The sequence below is a fragment of the Oncorhynchus mykiss genome, chromosome 8 (assembly GCF_057628025.1).
Source record: "Oncorhynchus mykiss isolate SJ-2025 chromosome 8, ASM5762802v1, whole genome shotgun sequence".
NCBI lineage: Eukaryota > Metazoa > Chordata > Actinopteri > Salmoniformes > Salmonidae > Oncorhynchus > Oncorhynchus mykiss.
The window spans coordinates 48,955,664-48,977,280 of record NC_143029.1 but is presented as its reverse complement, the minus strand read 5'-3'; the positions used below and the strand labels follow the sequence as shown (position 1 = coordinate 48,977,280).

At 42.5% G+C, this 21,617-nt stretch overlaps 1 protein-coding gene and 1 long non-coding RNA gene across 3 annotated transcripts in view; both read left to right on the top strand.

Annotated features, from left to right (window-relative positions):
* LOC110529117 (uncharacterized) overlaps window positions 1-21,617 on the top strand; it is a 307,966-nt gene that overhangs the window by 127,639 nt on the left and 158,710 nt on the right. The gene's annotated exons all lie outside the window — the stretch shown is intronic.
* The window catches only part of LOC110529987 (cadherin-7-like), a 165,810-nt gene that overhangs the window by 58,232 nt on the left and 85,961 nt on the right, over window positions 1-21,617 (top strand). Inside the window, exons 3-8 of the mRNA XM_021612703.3 lie at window positions 4,085-4,379; window positions 8,313-8,432; window positions 10,534-10,701; window positions 12,140-12,327; window positions 20,253-20,506; window positions 20,848-20,984. Coding sequence (XP_021468378.3) covers window positions 4,085-4,379; window positions 8,313-8,432; window positions 10,534-10,701; window positions 12,140-12,327; window positions 20,253-20,506; window positions 20,848-20,984 — 1,162 coding nt within the window. The remainder of the gene's footprint in view (window positions 1-4,084; window positions 4,380-8,312; window positions 8,433-10,533; window positions 10,702-12,139; window positions 12,328-20,252; window positions 20,507-20,847; window positions 20,985-21,617) is intronic.

Sequence of the window (21,617 nt, the reverse complement as noted above, 5' to 3'; positions counted from 1 at the left end):
CCACAAATGTGTATGTGTATGCTCAAACGGTCAGAAACAGACTCCATGAGGGTGTTATGAGGGCCCGACGTCCACAGGTGGGGGTTGTGCTCACAGCCCAACACCGTGCAGGACATTTTGCATTTGCCAGAGAATACCAAGATTGGCAAATTCGCCACTGGCGCCCTGTGCTCTTCACAGATGAAAGCAGGTTCACACTGAGCACATGCGACAGACGTGACAGTCTGGAGATGCCGTGGAGAACGTTCTGCTGCCTGCAACATCCTCCAGCATGCCCGGTTTGGCGGTGGGTCAGTCATGGTGTGGGGTGGCATTTCTTTGGGCGGGCCGCACAGCCCTCCATGTGCTCGCCAGAGGTAGCCTGACTGCCATTAGGTACCGAGATGAGATCCTCAGACCCCTTGTGAGACCATATGCTGGTGCGGTTGGCCCTGGGTTCCTCCTAATGCAAGACAATGCTAGACCTCATGTGGCTGGAGTGTGTCAGCAGTTCCTGCAAGAGGAAGGCATTGATGCTATGGACTGGCCGGCCGTTCCCCAGACCTGAATCCAATTGAGCACATCTGGGACATCATGTCTCGCTCCATCCACCAACGCCACGTTGCACCACAGACTGTCCAGGAGTTGGCGGATGCTTTAGTCCAGGTCTGGGAGGAGATCCCTCAGGAGACCATCTGCCACCTCATCAGGAGCATGCCCAGGCATTGTCGGGAGGTCATACAGGCAGGTGGAGGCCACACACACTACTGAGCCTCATTTTGACTTGTTTTAAGGACATTACATCAAAGTTGGATCAGCCTGTAGTGTGGTTTTCCACTTTAATTTTGAGTGTGACTCCAAATCCAGACCTCCATGGGTTGACCGAATACAAACAGTGCAGCTATTCCCTCCGCAAGGCTATCAAACAAGCTAAGCGCCAGTACAGAGACAAAGTAGAATCTCAATTCAACGGCTCAGACACAAGAGGCATGTGGCAGGGTCTACAGTCAATCACGGACTACAGGAAGAAATCCAGCCCAGTCACGGACCAGGATGTCTTGCTCCCAGGCAGACTAAATAACTTTTTTGCCCGCTTTGAGGACAATACAGTGCCACTGACACGGCCTGCAACGAAAACATGCGGTCTCTCCTTCACTGCAGCCGAGGTGAGTAAGACATTTAAACGTGTTAACCCTCACAAGGCTGCAGGCCCAGACGGCATCCCCAGCCGCGCCCTCAGAGCATGCGCAGACCAGCTGGCCGGTGTGTTTACGGACATATTCAATCAATCCCTATACCAGTCTGCTGTTCCCACATGCTTCAAGAGGGCCACCATTGTTCCTGTTCCCAAGAAAGCTAAGGTAACTGAGCTAAACGACTACCGCCCCGTAGCACTCACATCCGTCATCATGAAGTGCTTTGAGAGACTAGTCAAGGACCATATCACCTCCACCCTACCTGACACCCTAGACCCACTCCAATTTGCTTACCGCCCAAATAGGTCCACAGACGATGCAATCTCAACCACACTGCACACTGCCCTAACCCATCTGGACAAGAGGAATACCTATGTGAGAATGCTGTTCATCGACTACAGCTCGGCATTTAACACCATAGTACCCTCCAAGCTCGTCATCAAGCTCGAGACCCTGGGTCTCGACCCCGCCCTGTGCAACTGGGTACTGGACTTCCTGACGGGCCGCCCCCAGGTGGTGAGGGTAGGCAACAACATCTCCTCCCCGCTGATCCTCAACACTGGGGCCCCACAAGGGTGCGTTCTGAGCCCTCTCCTGTACTCCCTGTTCACCCACGACTGCGTGGCCACGCATGCCTCCAACTCAATCATCAAGTTTGCGGACGACACAACAGTGGTAGGCTTGATTACCAACAACGACGAGACGGCCTACAGGGAGGAGGTGAGGGCCCTCGGAGTGTGGTGTCAGGAAAATAACCTCACACTCAACGTCAACAAAACTAAGGAGATGATTGTGGACTTCAGGAAACAGGAGAGGGAACACCCCCCTATCCACATCGATGGAACAGTAGTGGAGAGGGTTGCAAGTTTTAAGTTCCTCGGCATACACATCACAGACAAACTGAATTGGTCCACTCACACAGACAGCATCGTGAAGAAGGCGCAGCAGCGCCTCTTCAACCTCAGGAGGCTGAAGAAATTCGGCTTGTCACCAAAAGCACTCACAAACTTCTACAGATGCACAATCGAGAGCATCCTGGCGGGCTGTATCACCGCCTGGTATGGCAACTGCACCGCCCTCAACCGTAAGGCTCTCCAGAGGGTAGTGAGGTCTGCACAACGCATCACCGGGGGCAAACTACCTGCCCTCCAGGACACCTACACCTCCCGATGTCACAGGAAGGCCATAAAGATCATCAAGGACATCAACCACCCGAGCCACTGCCTGTTCACCCCGCTATCATCCAGAAGGCGAGGTCAGTACAGGTGCATCAAAGCTGGGACCGAGAGACTGAAAAACAGCTTCTATCTCAAGGCCATCACTAACACTGAGTGGCTGCTGCCAACACACTGACACTGACTCAACTCCAGCCACTTTAATAATGGGAATTGATGGGAAATGATGTAAATATATCACTAGCCACTTTAAACAATGCTACCTTATATAATGTTACTTATCCTACATTATTAATCTCATATGCATACGTATATACTGTACTCTATATCATCGACTGTATCCTTATGTAATACATGTATCACTAGCCACTTTAAACTATGCCACTTTGTTTACATACTCATCTCATTTGTACATACTGTACTCGATACCATCTACTGTATCTTGCCTATGCTGCTCTGTACCATCACTCATTCATATATCCTTATGTACATATTCTTTATCCCCTTACACTGTGTACAAGACAGTAGTTTTGGAATTGTTAGTTAGATTACTTGTTATTACTACATTGTCGGAACTAGAAGCAGAAGCATTTCGCTACACTCGCATTAACATCTGCTAACCATGTGTATGTGACAAATAAAATTTGATTTGATACATTTGATTTCCATTGATCATTTTTGTGTGATTTTGTTGTCAGCATATTCAACTATGTAAAGAAAAGTATTTAATAAAAATATTTCATTCATTCAGATCTAGGATGTGTTATATTAGTGTTCCCTTTATTTTTTTGACCAGTGTATATTCAATGTTCAATGATATACAGTGCCTTCAGAAAGTACACACCCCTTGACTTTTTCCATATTTTGTTGTGTTACTGCCTTAATTTCAAATTGGTTAAATTGAGATATTGTGTCACTGGCCTACACACAATACCCCATGATGTCAAAGTGAAATTATGTTTTTAGCATTTTTTACTAATTCATTAAAAATAAAAGCTGAAATTTGTTGAGTCAATAATGGTGGTGGCTGCATAATGTTATTGGTATGATTGTCATCAGCAAACACTAATAAACCACTAATAAATAAACGATATAACGCTAAGCACAGGCAAAATCCTAGAGGAAAACCCAGTTCAGTCTGCTTTCCAACAGACACTGGAAAACAGGAATTCATCATTTGATATATGAGTAAATCAATATTGTCACTGGTTTGATTTTGAAGTGCTATTGCCGCTTTCCATGTTGACTGTAGCTTGTGAGGTGTGGAAACACTTTGTTGCTTTTATGGATTTTGTCTTGCTGCTTTTTGTTCTATGTTGCTATGTCTGTATGCTATGTCTTGCTTGTCCTATGTTGCTCTGTCTGTATGCTATGTCTTGCTTGTCCTATGTTGCTATTGTCTATATTGTAATTGTTTTCAATAACCTGTCCAGGGACTGCGGTTGAAAATTAGCCGGCTGGCTAAAACCGGCACTTTTACTGAAAAGTTGATTAATGTGCACTGTCCCTATAAAAATTAAATAAACTCAAACTCAAACTATGAACACAAAGACATGTAAAGTGTCATCTTTGATATTGTCTCAATAACTATCTGACTCCCACAACCTCAAAATGTGTTTGTTTAGTTGTCTGGGGGGTGTTATTGAGTGCAGAGCAGAGGACCACTTTCCATTGTGACAAATGGAAAATAAAGCTGTTTTATTTTGTAATATAACCTCATCTCTATCCCTGTAGCTGCACTCGGATGTGGATAAGGGTGAAGGGCAGGTGAAGTACGTGCTCAATGGCCAGGGAGCTACCTCCATATTCACCATTGACGAGAACACTGGTGATATCCATGCCACCAAGCGTCTGGATCGCGAGGAGCAGGCTTACTACACACTCCGGGCTCAGGCCAGGAATCGCGAAAACAACCTGCCCGTGGAGCCTGAGTCCGAGTTTGTCATCAAGGTCCAGGATATTAATGACAATGAGCCCAAGTTCCTGAATGGGCCCTACTCAGCCAGGGTCCCCGAGATGTCCCCAGTGGGTGAGTAACATTAAGTGACATCAACCCAGCTGGCAAAACCGAGCAAAAACAGTTTTTAGTTGGAGTTATCTAATTTCAACCATCTAATTTCAACCAGTTTTTCCTGCTGGGAAGTCCTATGGAATGGTGCAAAAACTGCGTAGTGGGTGACAAGCAATAGGCATACACTGTGTAGCAACTTTCTTACTACACTGGACAAAAATATGAACGCAACATGTAAAGTGTTAGTCCCATGTTTCATGAGCTGAAAAAAAAGATCCCAGAAATGTTCAATACACATAAAACACTTATTGCTCTCAAATTCTTTGCACACATGCATTGACATCCTTGTAAGTGAGCATTTCTCCTTTGCCAAGATAATCCATCCACCTGACAGGTGTGGCATATCAAGAAGCTGATTAAACAGCCTGATCCTTACACAGCTGCACCTTGTGCTGGGGACAATAAAACGGCACTCTAAAATGTACAGTTTTGTCACACAGCACAATTCCACAGATGTCTCAAGTTTTGAGGGAGCGTGCAATTGGCATTTTGACTGCAGTAATGTCCACCAGAGCTGTTACCAGAGAACTGGATGTTAATTTCTCTACCATAAGATACCTCCAATGTTGTTTTAGAGAATTTGGTAACTGCCTTGCAACTGCTGACCATGTGTAACCACGCCAGCCCAAGACCTCCACATCCAACTTCTTCACCTGCGAGTTCATCTGAGACCAGCCAACCGGACAGCTGATGAAACTGTGGGTTTGCAGAACCGAACAGAGTGCCCCCATGGTGGCGGTGGGGTTATGGTATGGGCAGGCATAAGCTACGGACAACGAACACTGTTTTGTTTTATCGATGGCAATTTGAATGCACAGAGACACAGTGACAAGATCCTGGGGTCCATTGTCGTGCAATTCATCCGCCGCCAACATCTCATAGTTCAGGATGATAATGAATGGCCCCATTTCCCAAGGATCTATACACAATTCCTGGAAGCTGAAAATGTCCCAATTCTTCCATGGCCTGCATACTCACTAGACATGTCACCTATTGAGCAAGTTTAGGATGCTCTGGATCGACGTGTCAACAGCTTGTTTCAGTTCCCTCCAATATCCAGCAACCTCGCAAAGCCATTGAAAAGGAGTGGTACAACATTACACAGGCCACAATCAACAGCCTGATCAACTCTATGCAAAGGAGATGTGTCACACTGCATGAGGCACATGGTAGTTATGCCAGATACTGACTGGTTTTCTGATCAATGCCCTTACCTTTTTTTACCCCATAGAGTTGATGTCCACGCACCAGCGGGAATCTAATTAGCATTAAAAAAATCACCATCACTGTCAGTTTAAGATAGAGATATCTTGGATGCTTTTGCATCGGATGCTTATGAATCACACTTCCGCATCTACGGTGAAAGGTGACAGAGCTAGAGTGGTATTTGTCAGACCATGAGACATCCCGAAAATTGGTCTCCTCACAAAATTGTCTGTAGCAACCGAACGGGAAGCAACGTCAGCACAATATCTGTTTATCGGGAGCGTCAGGAAATGGGTTTCCATGGCCGATCAGCTGCACACAAGCCTAAGATCACCATACGCAATGTCAAGCATTGGCTGGAGTCACCGCCATTGTAAAGCTTGCCGCCATTGGACTTTGGAGCAGTGGAAACGCTTTCTCTGGAGTAATGCATCATGCTTCACCATCTGGCAGTCCATCGGACTAATCTGGGTTTGGCGGATGCCAGGAGAACGCTGTAGTTGTAGTCCCAACTGTACCATTTGGTGGAGGAGTAATAATGTCTGGGACTGTTTTTCATGGTTCGGGCTAGGCCCCTTATTTCCAGTGATGAGAAATCTTAACCGTACAACATACAATGACATTCTAGACTATTCAGTGCTTCCAACTTTGTGGAAACAAATTGGGAAAGGTCCTTTCCTGTTTCAGCATGACAATGCCCCGTGCACAAAGCGAGGTCCAAGCAAAAATGAAATGGTTTGTCGAGATCGGTGTGGAAGAACTTGACTGGCCTCCACAGAACACTGACGTCAACCCCATCGAACACCTTTGGGATGAATTAGAATGCTGACTGCAAGCCAGGCCTAATCGCTCAACATCAGTGTCCGACCTCGCTCATGCTCTTGTGGCTCATTGGAAGCAAGTCCATGCAACAATGTTCCAACATCTAGTGGAAAGCCTTCCCAGTAGATTGGAGGCTATTATAGCAGCAAAGGGAGGACAAACTCCATATAAAGTTTTGACGAGTGTCCACATACTTTTGGTCATGTAGTGTGAATGGATCTGATTAAGATAACTATTTGTTTAATTTGGTAATTAATAGCTTGTTTGCAGTAATGCTTCTCAAGACAATTTACTGTGACTATTGAGATGGCACGTAGAAAGAAATCCGAAATATGCCGGCTATAGTATTTTCATTTTTATTTAACCCTTATTCTACCAGGTAAATTGACTGAGAACACATTCTCTTTTGCAACATTCTCTTTTATACATTCAAGTATAAATTACCAAAGTTACGGTAGATTGTTATAGATTTTCTGTTAATTACCTAAATTCCTGAAGATTCCAGTAACTTTGGTCAATGTTTTTACATTTTACCGTAAAGGTCAAATATGTTCCCCCAATTTTCCCTTTAAGTGCCACCAAAGTAACACAGTGGTGACATCTCTGTATCCCTTATGAAATAAATATGTTCAAAGCCACAATTGGCAGTCAAAGGGCAAAAACATAAAAAAGAGTGCCAGAAAAAAATACAAGAAGCGTCGAAAAGTAGACTTTTGTCTTCATAGAGAGCCATTGAATTGTACCTTGACCAAGATATAGTGAAAGAGCAGCCGGCTGTGAAGCCATTAAACAACCGGGAAAGGAGGCGGCCTTCCCAATCATGAGGAGAAAGGGACCGGGGGGGACTTATTTAACTGAATTCAAGATTCTACCAATACATTTGAGTAGCCACTATAGCTGGCTGAAATTGTCCCCTTGTGACTGAATCGATTGTGCTGAAAAATTGCAGTTGAATTACTGAAGGCCAGTTGAACCACCAAGGTAGTGATTGGGTGACATTTTATATGCTGATATTGTATGTTGGGGAATGCATCATGTCTTGGAACTGTGTGAGTATGTGTATACCAATGCAAATGGAAAAAACACATGCATGCAATCAAAACCCGCAAATGTACTGTATGTCTGTGGTAGCTTCCGTGTGGGCTGTCTTGAAACTTGTTGTTCTTCCCGATTCAGGGCATGGCGGAAATGCTAAATTCACAAAACAACTATTAGTGTCCATGTGTTTTAATTAGGATCATGTTCAAAATGTTTATTAAACATAAGCAGGCTTTATCACAAGTTTCATATTAGCAAAGCTGTGTTTTGAAGCAGTTTGAAATAACAAAGTTTGGGCTGATTTTCAAAGCACACCTCACAAACCAGGCTCATGAGAACGGGGCGGCAGGTAGCCTAGTGGGTAGAGCATTGGACTATTAACTGAAAGGTTGCAAGATAGAATCCCAAAGCTGACAAGGTCAAAATCTGTTGTTCTGTCCCAGAACAAGGCAGTTAACCCACTGTTCCTAGGCCGTCATTGAAAATAAGAATTTGTTCTTAACTGACTTGCCTAGTAAAATAAAATAAAAAGTAACACATTGAATTGAAACGCAAGACCAACTCTAGCCTACACCATGCAATACATTATCACTACAACCCTACTTCTGGCCTTTCGTCTAGTGGAGAACACCACCACGATCACTATTCATCCGAGCCCCCATGGGATCAAATCCTGGTTCCACAGCTACTTCGACAAAACAATGATCAGCATTTCTCTGTCTACCTACATGATCCTGTCTGTTCAACTACAACGCTTGAAGAAAAAAATAAATGGTGAAACAGGCTTTTCAGTTGTTTTTATGACCAAATGATTTGTCATTACAGGCACATCTGTGGTGACGGTGGTGGCAACAGATGCAGATGACCCCACATATGGAAACAGTGCCAGGGTGATCTACAGTATCCTCGAGGGCCAGCCCTACTTCTCTGTGGAACCAAAGACCGGTGAGGATTAAACCAAATCACACAGAGGTGTATGTATACTGTCTAAAAGCTGGATCAACGGACACCCCAAGGTGTTGGAAGCCAGAGTCAGCCACAGTGAAGCACCCCTGGAGCAGGTTTAGGCAAAAGTGCAAAATAGGGATACCTAGCATCCCATCGCATTCTGTGCTGTCTGTCTTATACGCATAATTACATACAAATTATTAAACCTCCGCAGGGATAGTTTGTTAGATTGCAATATTAAAATATGAGATATTTTGGAGAATTCTGACATTGTGTTACACAGCAAAGTCAAGTTTCCTCAAACTTACAAAAGGCAATTTGATTGAAAGCTTATTTGAGTGTTTTATGCTTTGTACATTTTCAGTTTGTAGATAAATACATCACTGAATATTTCTTAAAATTGCCCAGTAACGGTACGTGGGTAAAATCACTGAGGAAGCCAAGCCAGGATTAAAGTCATGTTACAACCTATGTTGTGATAATTGCAATGTTTGCTCTATAACCCATTAGTTCATGTGCCACCGTAATACACGATAAAGCTGAGACAACAAAATGACATCAAATCAAATGTTATCGGTCACATACACATATTTAGCAGATGTTATTGCGGGTGTAGCGAAATGCTTGTGTTCCTAGCTCCAACAGTGCAGTAGTATCAAACAATTCACAACAATACACACATCTAAAAGAAAAAGAATGGAATTAAGAAATATATACATTTTAGATGGAGTGACATTTACTAAAATACAGTAGAATAGAATACAGTATATACATATGAGATGAGTAAAGCATGTCCAAAATTCTGCCAACAGTCAAACTGTGGCGGAATAAATTCAACTACACATAAATTAAAGTAAACAATGCATGTAACAAAACATAAACCTACAGCATGGCCAAGCAAGTTAATGTATCAGTTTACTAAACAGTTTACTAAACAACTATGGTATGGTTGAGAGAATGCCAAGAATGTGCAAAGCTGTCATCAAGGCAAAGGGTGGCTACTTTGAAGAATCTCAAATATATTTTGATTTGTTAAACACTTTTTTGGTTACTACATGATTCCAAATGAGTTATTTCATAGTTTTTGTCTTCACTATTATTCTAAAATGTAGTAAATAGTAAAAATAAAGAAAAACCCTGGAATGAGTAGGTGTGTCCAAACTTTTGACTGGTACTTTATCAAAAGGTAGAAATTGTTATCTAGTTATCACTTAATACAACTCAAACTGTGTTTTATAATGGTTCTCCTGATGTTACTGAGTGTAAGGGAGGGTGCACACGTACAGTAGTCTGTTCCCAGATTAAAAGCCTCTCCTCTGCCATCAAGGACAGCATTTACAACCTAACGCGCTGCCTCTTATTTCATCATTCTTTGAGTGGAGTACTGCATGCATGAACCAGAGTGCTGACCATGGGCGACGGGGACAAACTGTAATAACGTTCCTGAGTTATGAGTTGAAGGCTCAGAGAGGTGATGGCGCATTCGCCAAGGATTATTCTAGAATACAACCATATGGTCATTGTCATACCGGGGAGAAACTCTTCCCAGCAAGCAAAATAGGTTGCAATGACATCGTTATGATGTATTTTATGTTGTGGTCAGGTTGTGTACTGGTTGTTTAAGGAGGTTTTGTTAATGTCGTTTAATCAACCATAAAAATGTATCTTTATCTGGTTTTAACCTAATGATCTGACGAGATCATAAGAACCAAAATATGACTTATTTCTCACGATGCCTTGATCTCGCCATCATTTTCTTTCTATATTTCGGAGTGTAACAAAGACCACTTGGTTGTAAATCACATGATGTCTTCTCATCCTGAAAACCAGTTTACAACCAGAAAAAAACTAAATTATTACATAATGTGCCAAATTTTGCACGCTGGGCAAGTCGTAGTGGGATTTGTCTATTCTTTTTTATGAGTTACTATAATATTATAAAGAATCTGAGTAAAAAATGAATCAGTCATTTCAAGAATGTTGAAAAATTGCCACGTAAAAGACATAACATAAGTTGATTCAAAAACATACCAAGATGTACCAAGTTATATTATAACTGAATGCCCTAAGTAAAGTGTTATTTAATCTTTTTTTTCAGGCGTGGTCAAGACAGCTCTGCCCAATATGGACCGTGAGGCACGGGACCAGTATCTGTTGGTCATCCAGGCCAAGGACATGGTGGGCCAGATGGGAGGACTCTCTGGGACCACCTCCGTCATGGTGACTCTCACTGACGTCAACGACAACCCACCACACTTCTCTCGCAGTAAGCCCTTCTTTTCAGTCAGTTTGCACAATTTTTTATTTATTTAACCAGGCAAGTCAGTTAAGAACATGTTCTTATTTACAATAACGACCTACACCAGCCAATCCCGGACGATGCTGGGCCAATTGTGCACCGCCCTATGGGACTCCCAATCATGGCCGGTTGTGGATTCAAACCAGGGTGTCTGTAGTGATGCCTCAAGCACTGAGACACAGTGCCTTAGACAACTGCACCACTCTGGAGTCCAAAGACTGTAAAAACGTGACCGGATGTGTCTCTGCTTGGCACTCAGCATTAAGGAGATAGACTGAGGGTAAGGCTCTGCGATAGACTAGAGTTATGTCCAGGGGGTGTACTTGTACATCAAGCTGCCTCAAGAGAGAAACAGGAGAGGGTTTGATTTTTAATAAGGGCAAAAATGACATTGTTTTGATAAAACTGTATACAGTATTTTGGGGGCCAGACTATATCTACAGGACCATAATCAACCACAGAACACCATTACTCAACTAGAAAATACAATTTTTACTGGATTTTTACAACAACCCTTTTTTTATCGCTACCTAATGAAAGGCGGTGCCATTGTTAAGAAGACGGTGTTGACACAATGCTATAACAGCATTATTGAGTGATAGAGAAGGGGTTGACCCATCTAAATATCTGTATTTTCAGATCAAAAAGCTCCATCCCAGTGACTTGTGGAGAATGAGGATGCTTTTGTCTACCTGCCCATGGACTTCAAGTGAAATTAGCAGGCTGGCTAAATCTGGCACGTTCACAGAAATGTTGATTAATGTGCTTTGTCGCTTTCAAATAAACTTAATAAAGTGAAGTTGCAAACCTGAAGGTTCCATGGTTCCTTGAGATGTGTGTAACATTGTTGGGCTGCGTTGCGCTGCGGTCTAAGGCACTGCATCTCAGTGCTAGAGGCGTCACTACAGACTCTGGTTTGATTCCATGCTGTATCACATTCAGGCCGTGATTGGGAGTCCCATAGGGCTGCGCACAATTGGCAGAGCGTCATCTGGGTTTGGCTGGGGTAGGCCGTCATTGTAAATGAGAATTTGTTCTTAACTGACTTGTCCAGTTAAATAAAGGTTAAATATATATAGATTTTTTAATGACTCAGCCAGGGATCGAGCTCCCAACCTTCCAATCTCAGGGTGGACACAAACCAGAAGTTGTTGGTTGAGAAGGAAATGGTGGTGGGAATCTATCCACAGACATGTCAGACTCACACAATAGTTAATATAGCTCAATCTGCACAGGGTAGAGGAACCCTACAGAAAAATAACAACAGAAACAGGTAGCATTCATTTAGCAACAGGGCGATGAGCGTGGACATAGAGCGAAGATGGAATATGGTATCATCAATAACTTGTATGTGTGGGCTGTTTTTATAATTTTCCTCTTCTCTCTGTCTCTCTCTCACCTGTAGAAAGTTATCAATTCAGCATGTCTGAGTCCCTGCCAGTGGCCTCAGTGGTAGCCAAGATAAAGACGCTAGACTCGGATGTGGGGCCCAATGCTGAGATGGAGTACAGGATTGTGGATGGGGATGGCCTCGGGTTGTTCCGAATCACCCCCGACAGAGACACACAGGAAGGCCACATCACTCTGCAAAAGGTATAATGCAGACCTTTCCTTTAAGGAAGCCTGCTATAGTCTGCTATAGTCTGCTATAGTATTGCACTGTCCTCATGGACACCCTATAAGACCAATAGATAACGTGTCCGTATTAGGACAGTGGAAGTTGTGTCATAGTCAGAGTTTGGAGTTGGTGTCAAAGCGACAACAACACCAACTCAAATCTCCAAGTGAGTTTGACACATTCCATGGACGTGTAACTCTTGTCCATGGACACTCTATAGATGCAGATCCTTAATCTAATGCTTTTCCAACTCTGGTCCCAGTTTGCTACTTTATGTGCATGCCTTTGCTCCACGCCGGCAATAACACAACTGATACAGCTAATCATTTTTAATTTAACCAGGAAATTCCCATTGAGACACAGGCTTATGTGAAACAGGTGTGTTAGTACTAGGCTGGAACTAAAGCCGGTACACACCATAGCTCCTCAGACTGTGTTCAAAATCTGTCTTGCCTACTTTATTATTAACCTTTAATTAACTAGACAAGTCAGTTAAGAACAAATTCTTATTTACAATGACGTCTTAGCAGGGAACAGTGGGTTAACTGCCTTGTTCAGGGAAAGAATGACAGATTTTTACAAATCAGGGATTTGATTCAGCAACCTTTTGGTTACTGGCCCACCACTCTAACCACTAGGCTACCTGTTGCCCCCTACTATTTACTAAAACTACATACTGTCTACTAATTATATTACATACCATTTAGAATGTACTGTTTAGTATAAATGTAAGCAGTAAGCAACAATTATCTACATACTAGGCTCATCCATATGGAGAATGCGTTCAAAATGCGCACTTCTGTTGTTTCCCGCCCTTCGTTCATGTTGATACAGACCTCCTCTTATCTGATTTTAAGCTGTTGTAAAACACACATGGGTCTGAGAACACGATTCTCTTGCTCAGAAACCTGCAGCGAATTCTACTAGATGAAAAACCAAAATGAGTATGACATCCTAGCATTTAAAGCACATGACATTTTAGAAATTTGACATACTATAAAACGATATTATATTTTTCCAAATTCAATTAGTCTTCGATTTAGAACACAAGTATGGGTATTCATACACGGCCAAAGTCTGTAAGATGTCCCTTGGAATTTGAAGAATTTGAATTCTAAATGATTCTTAAGTTTCTCTGAACCTAATCATAAAGCTTTTGACTTTTGACAAAATATGGAGATGGAGATAAAAAAATATCTCTTTAGCTTTATTCTACCATTTGAATTATTTACAGACAATGAGTGTATGCTCAATACTTTGCATTTGATATCTTAAAAAGCAGTAATTTCATAACTTTGACAGGATGAATAAATGAGGAGTTGCGCGAGTGCGTCAGAAAACATTTTCAGGGTCTTGTATCTTTGTCTTAAGATCACTATTTTGCCTTGCCACAGTTATGTACTGTAAGTCAATATGACAGCAATGTTCAGAGATTGAGAAGGTTCAGAAAACAATTGTATATGTGTGGACAAAATGAGATCAGAATAGTAAAGGGTATGAATTTAACCCTAGGCCTTCATCTATTGTGATTTTAGCGGACTTATTTTATTATTTTTTTTCTTGTTCCTATTGTTCCTCACTTCCTTCCTTCCCTCTCGTTCATCTCTCTCTCTCCCCTCCCTCTCTTCCTTATTTTTTTATTTACTCCCTTCCATATTTAAAAAAACCTTTGTCTCTTTTCTCAATCCTCAGTGGCTTGCGAAAGTATTCACCCCACTTGGAATTTTTCCTATTTTGTTGCCTTACAACCTGGTATGAACATTTATTTTTGGGGGGGTTTGTATCATTTGACTTACACAACATGCCTATCACTTTGAAATATTTTTTTGTGACACAAACGAGGAATGAGAGAAAAAACAGAACTTGAGCGTGCATAACTATTCACCCCCCCCCAAAGTCAATACTTTGTAGAGCCACCTTTTGCAGCAATTACAGATCCAAGTCTCTTGGGGTATGTCTCTAAAAGCTTTGCACATCTAGCCACTGGGATTCTTGCCCATTCTTCAAGACAAAACTGCTCCAGCTCCTTCAAGTTGGATGGGTTTCCGCTGGTTTACAGCAACCTTTAAGTCATAACACAGATTCTCAATTGGATTGAGTTCTGGGCTTTGACCTAGCCATTCCAAGACATTTAAATGTTTCCCCTTAAACCACTCGAGTGTTGCTTTAGAAGTATGCTTAGGGTCATTGTCCTGCTGGAAGGTGAACCTCCGTCCCAGTCTCAAATCTCTGGAGGACTGAAACTGGTTTCCCTCAAGAATTTCCCTGTATTTAGCGCCATCCACAATTCCTTCAATTCTGACAAGTTTCCCAGTCCCTGCCGATGAAAAACATCCACACAGCCTGATTCTGCCACCACCATGCACCACTGTGGGGATGGTATTTTCGGGGTGATGAGAGGTGTTGGGTTTGCGCCAGACATAACGTTTTCTTTGATGGCCAAAAAGCTCAATTTTAGTCTCATCTGACCAGAGTACCTTCTTCCATATGTTTGGGGAGTCTCCCTCATGCCTTTAGGCAAACACAAAACGTGTTTGCTTATTTGTTTCTTTAAGCAATGGCTTTTTTTTCTGGCCACTCTTCCATAAAGCCCAACTCTGTGGAGTGTACGGCTTAAAGTTTTCCTATGGACAGATACTCCAATCTCCGCTGTGAATCTTTGCAGCTCCTTCAGGGTTATCTTTGGTCTCTTTTTTGCCTCTCTGATTAATGCCCTCCTTGCCTGGTCCATGAGTTTTGGTGGGCGGCCCTCTCTTGGCAGGCTTGTTTTGGTGCCATGTTCTTTCCATTTTTTAATAATGGATTTAATGGTGCTCCGTTGGATGTTCAAAGTTTTGGATATTTTTTTATAACCCAACCCTGATCTGTACTTCTCCACAACTTTGTCCCTGACCTGTTTGGAGAGGTCCTTGGTCTTCATGGTGCCCCTTGCTTAGTGGAGTTGTAGAATCTGGGGCCTTTCAGAACAGGTGTATGTATATATACTGAGATCATGTGACAGATCACGTGAGACTTAGATGGACACTTAGGTGCACACAGGTGGACTTTTTTAAACTAATTATGTGACTTCTGAAGGTAATTGGTTGCACCAGATGTTATTTAGGGGCTTCACAGCAAAGAGGGGAATGCATATGCACACACCACTTTTCAGTTTTACACTTTTTTAAATGTTTTTGAAACAAGTTCTTTTTTTCATTTCACTTCACCATTTAGGACTATTTTGTGTATGAGCATTTATATGAAATCCAAATAAAAATCCATTTAAATTACAGGTTGTAATGCAGCAAAATAGGAAAAATGCCAATGGGGATGAATGATTTTGCACGGCACTGTATTCCTTCCATCCATCCTACATATTGTGTAGTAATTGTGTAGTAATCATACTACATACTATTTAGAATTTATTTTTTTATTTCACCTTTATTTAACCAGGTAGGCAATTGCGACCTGGCCAAGATAAAGCAAAGCAGTTCAACACGAACAACAACACAGAGTTACACATGGAGTAAAACAAACATACAGTCAATAATACAGTAGAAAAATGAGTCTATATGCAATGTGAGCAAATGAGGTGAGATAAGGGAGGTAAAGGCTAAAAAAGGCCATGGTGGCGAAGTAAATACAATATAGCAAGTAAAAAAAATAAACACTGGAATGATAGATTTGCAGTGGAAGAATGTGCAAAGTAGAAATAGAAATAATGGGGGTGCAAAACAGCTGGTGCTTAAAGCTAGTGAGGGGGATAAGTGTTTCCAGTTTCAGAGATTTTTGTAGTTCGTTCCAGTCATTGGCAGCAGAGAACTGGAAGGCGAGGCAACCAAAGTAAGAATTGGTTTTGGGGGTGACCAGAGAGATATACAGTGCCTTGCGAAAGTATTCGGCCCCTTTGAACTTTGCGACCTTTTGCCACATTTCAGGCTTCAAACATAAAGATATAAAACTGTATATTTTGTGAAGAATCAACAACAAGTGGGACACAATCATGAAGTGGAACGAAATTTATTGGATATTTCAAACTTTTTTAACAAATCAAAAACTGAAAAATTGGGCGTGCAAAACTATTCAGCCCCTTTACTTTCAGTGCAGCAAACTCTCTCCAGAAGATCAGTGAGGATCTCTGAATGATCCAATGTAGACCTAAATGACTAATGATGATAAATACAATCCACCTGTGTGTAATCAAGTCTCCGTATAAATGCACCTGCACTGTGATAGTCTCAGAGGTCCGTTAAAAGCGCAGAGAGCATCATGAAGAACATGGAACACACCAGGCAGGTCCGAGATACTGTTGTGAAGAAGTTTAAAGCCCGGATTTGGATACAAAAAGATTTCCCAAGCTTTAAACATCCCAAGGAGCACTGTGCAAGCGATAATATTGAAATGGAAGGAGTATCAGACCACTGCAAATCTACCAAGACCTGGCCGTCCCTCTAAACTTTCAGCTCATACAAGGAGAAGACTGATCAGAGATGCAGCCAAGAGGCCCATGATCACTCTGGATGAACTGCTGAGATCTACAGCTGAGGTGGGAGACTCTGTCCATAGGACAACAAGGCCGAATACTTTCGCAAGGCACTGTACCTGCTGGAGCGCGTGCTACAGGTGGGTGCTGCTATGGTGACCAGCGAGCTGAGATAAAGGGGAACTTTACCAAGCAGGATCTTGTAGATTACCTGGAGCCAGTGGGTTTGGCGACGAGTTTGAAGCAAGGGCCAGCCATCGAGAGCGTACAGGTCGCAGTGGTGGGTAGTATATGGGCCTTTGCTGACATAATGGATGGCACTGTGATAGACTGCATCCAATTTATTGAGTAGGGTATTGGAGGCTATTTTGTAAATGACGTCGCGGATCGGTAGGATGGTCAGTTTTACAAGGGTATGTTTGGCAGCATGAGTGAAGGAGGCTTTGTTGGGAAATAGGAAGCCAATTCTAGATTTAACTTTGGATTGGAGATGTTTAATGTGAGTCTGGAAGGAGAGTTTACAGTCGTCCACATATTCTAAGACAGAACCATCCAGAGAAGTGATGTTGGACGGGCGGGCAGGTGCAGGCAGCGATCGGTTGAGGAGCATGCATTTAGTTTTACTTGTATTTAAGAGCAATTGGAGGCCACGGAAGGAGAGTTGTATGGCATTGAAGCTCGTCTGGAGGGTTGTTAACCTTTCTGATCTCCCCATCCCGGATCCGGGTTCGTGAATACAGACTCAAGCTCATTACCATAACGCAACGTTAACTATTCATGAAAATCGCAAATGAAATGAAATAAATATGCTAGCTCTCAAGCTTAGCCTTTTGTTAACAACACTGTCATCTCAGATTTTCAAAATATGCTTCTCAACCATTGCAAAACAAGCATTTGTGTAACAGTATTGATGGCTAACGTAGCATTTAGCATTAACATTCAGCTGGCAACATTTACACAAAAAAACAGAAAAGCATTCAAAAAAATCATTTACCTTTGAAGAACTTCAGATGTTTTCAATGAGGAGACTCTCAGATAGCAAATGTTCAGTTTTTCCTGAAAGATTATTTGTTTAGGACAAATCGCTCCGTTTTCTGCGTCACGTTTAGCTATGAAAAAAACCCTGTATCCAGGATTGTGTAAATCTATCAGCAAGCTCATTAGCATAACACAACGTTAACTATTTATGAAAATCGCAAATGAAATGAAATAAATATGCCATCTCTCAAGCTTAGCCTTTTGTAAACAACACTGTCATCTCAGCTTCTCAACCATAGGAAAACAATAATTTGTGTAAAAGTAGCTAGCTAGAGTTAGCATTTCGCGTTAGCATTTAGCGTTAGCATTAGCGTTAGCATCCAGCACGCAACATTAACAAAAACATAAAAGCCTTCAAATAAAATCATTTACCTTTGAAGAACTTCTGATGTTTTCAATGAGGATACTCTCAGTTAGATAGCAGATGCTCAGTTTTTCCAAAAAGATTCCTTGTGTATTAGAAATAGCTCCGTTTTATACATCACATTTGGCCACCAAAAAAAATCCATAAATTCAGTCCTCAAAACGCAAACTTTTTTCCAAATTAACTCCATAATATCGACTGAAAACATGGCAAACGTTGTTTAGAATCAATCATCAAGGTGTTTTTCACATATCTCTTCATTGATACATCGTTCTTGGACACATGCTTTCTCCCCTGAATCAAATGGTAAAGTGGAAGCAGCTGGCAATTGCGCACCGAATTCGACGCAGGACACCAGGCGGACACTTGGGAAATGTAGTCTCTTATGGTCAATCTTCCAATGATATGCCTACAAATACGTCACAATGCTGCTAAGACCTTGGGCGAACGACAGAAAGTGTAGGCTCATTCGTTGCGCAATCACAGCCATATAAGGAGAGAATGGAAAACAGAGCTTCAGAAATTCTGCTAATTCCTGGGTGATGCATCATCTTGGTTTCGCCTGTAGAATGAGTTCTGGGGCACTTACAGACAAAATCTTTGCAGATTCTGAAACTTCAGAGTGTTTTCTTTCCAAAACTGTCAAGAATATGCATAGTCGAGCATCTTTTCGTGACAAAATATCGCGCTTAAAACGGGAACGTTTTTTATCCAAAAATGAAATAGCGCCCCTAGAGCTCTAACAGGTTAACACAGTGTCCAAAGAAGGGCCAGAAGTATACATAATGGTGTTGTCTGCGTAGAGGTGGATCAGAGACTCACCAGCAGCAAGAGCGACATCATTGATGAAAACAGAGAAGAGAGTCGGTCCAAGAATTGAACCCTGTGGCACCCCCATAGAGACTGGCAGAGGCCCGGACAACAGGCCCTCCAATTTGACACACTGAACTCTATCAGAGAAATAGTTGGTGAACCAGGCGAGGCAATCATTTGAGAAACCAAGGCTATCGCGGATGAGGATGTGGTGATTGACAGAGTCGAAAGCCTTGGCCAGGTCAATGAATACGGCTGTGAGGTATTGTTTCTTATCGATGATGGTTAAGATATCGTTTAGGACCTTGAGCGTGGCTGATGTGCACCCATGACCAGCTCTGAAACCAGATTGCATAGCGGAGAAGGTATGGTGGGATTCGAAATGGTCGGTAATCTGTTTGTTGACTTGGCTTTCGAAGATCTTAGAAAGGCAGGGTAGGATAGATATAGGTCTGTAGCGGTTTGGGTCAAGAGTGTCCCCCCCTTTGAAGAGGGGGATGACCGCAGCTGCTTTCCAATCTTTGGAAATCTCAGACGACATGAAAGAGGTTGAACAGGCTAGTAATAGGGGTTGCAGATCATTTTAGAAAGAAAGGCTCCAGATTGTCTAGCCCGGCTGAATTGTAGGGGTCCAGATTTTTCAGCTCTTTCAGAACATCAGCTGACTGGATTCGAGAGAAGGAGAAATGGGGAAGGCTTGGGAGAGTTGCTGTGGGGGGTGCAGTGCTATTGACCGGGGTAGGAGTAGCCAGGTGGAAAGCATGGCCAGCCGTAGAAAAATGCTTATTGAAATTCTCAATTATAGTGGATTTAGAATATACTATTTAATAAAAACGTATGCAGTAAGAAACAAATGTCAACATCATCCATACAAATATTATTTCATCTAATGCACAATTGTGTTGTTTCCAGCTATATTTTCATTTTGGTACAGCACATCCCTTTATGTGATTATCAGCAGTTGTCAAACACATACGGTCCCAAAAGATGATTCTCTTCCTCAATAGCATGCAGCGAATTCATACTAGATGAAAAGCCAAAAGAATTGTCGAAATTGTCAAAATTTTACATACAATATTTTACTAACTATATTTTCACATTCCCAACTAGGCTACTATTTAGAACTCAAGTACTGGTATTCAGACATGCCCAAAGTCTGACCCTCCCTCCTCCTTTCCCTACTTCCTTCAATAAATATCTCTCTCTCCCTTTCAAATCGGTAGGGCCTGGACTTTGAGACCAAGTCGAGCTACACCCTACGTGTCGAGGTGTCCAATAGAAACATCGACCTGCGATTCCTCTCCCTTGGCCCATTTAGCGACACAGCTACAGTGCGCCTCATCGTGGAGAACGTGGACGAGCCGCCTGTCTTCTCCTTGCCGCTCAGCAAGATGTTAATATCGGAGGCAGCAAAGGTGGGCACCACCATCGGGACGGTGTCCGCACATGACCCCGATTCCACCAACAGTCCCATCAGGTAAGGGTGTGGCAAGGATTCATCATAGCAAGTTCTAAATCGCAATGCTCTGTTACTGTTTGAACTTTTTTGATCAGTTCTATTTTGTGTTTCTACGACAAATACATTTGCTGGTTGTTCAACAGCTTGTTATGTACATGGTATGCATCAGTTGTAGCCTTCATCATTCGATGTATGATTGCTCCTTATTATAGCCTGCATAAATGTACAGTATGCATCCCTGATTAATGCATTGCCCACAGATGGTCCATAGAATGCGTTTATACGGCGGGTGTTGTTGAATCTGGCCCTTGATAGGAAGCCTCTTCAATAGGCTCTCTCTCCTGTCTACCTAACTCCAGGTACTCAATAGACCGCAACACCGACTTGGAGCGCTTCTTCAACATTGACGCCACCACCGGTGTCATCAGCACTGCCAAGCCGCTGGACAGAGAAGTCAACGCCATACATAACATCACCATCTTCGCCATGGAGAGCTGTAAGTGTTCTTACTCTGCTCTGTCTGCACAGTTGCTACATTATATCTGGGTTCTTGTCAATCACTGTTTACACCTTAAGGATACACAACGGAGTTGCTAATTGTGTACATCAAATGTTTGCTTTCTATACAATGAGGTGATTTCTGGACAATATGTCTATTTAAGAGACCCCTAAAGAGCACCCCTAGAGGCAAATGTTATGTAGTGCCTCTTCAACAGTGACATCACATACAATTTAAGACTATTTCACATGGACAAATCCCAAATTATCTTTAAAATTAAGTAAATCCTGTATCCTAAAAGATATACTTAAGCTTCCTGTACTATTTCCCAATGAATATCATTAGTAGAAGGCTCACTACTGAGATGTTGCCAAATTCTCCCGGAAGTCTGAAAATTAGTAGGGAGAACGTGCACAGACCCTTCATCTCCTTGACTTGTAAAGGAGAGTTTGAGCAGATGCTCTGCTGCTACAGAGGTTGACTGCAGTTGATCGCTGGCTCTAGAACTTGTGGTGTTTGATCGAGCCTCACCTTGATTCAGAACGATGGCCGAAGCTGATCCACACACACACACTTTCCTCCCAATGCCCGGGCTCTCCCGCTGCAGACTTTGTCTGTGACCTTCACCAA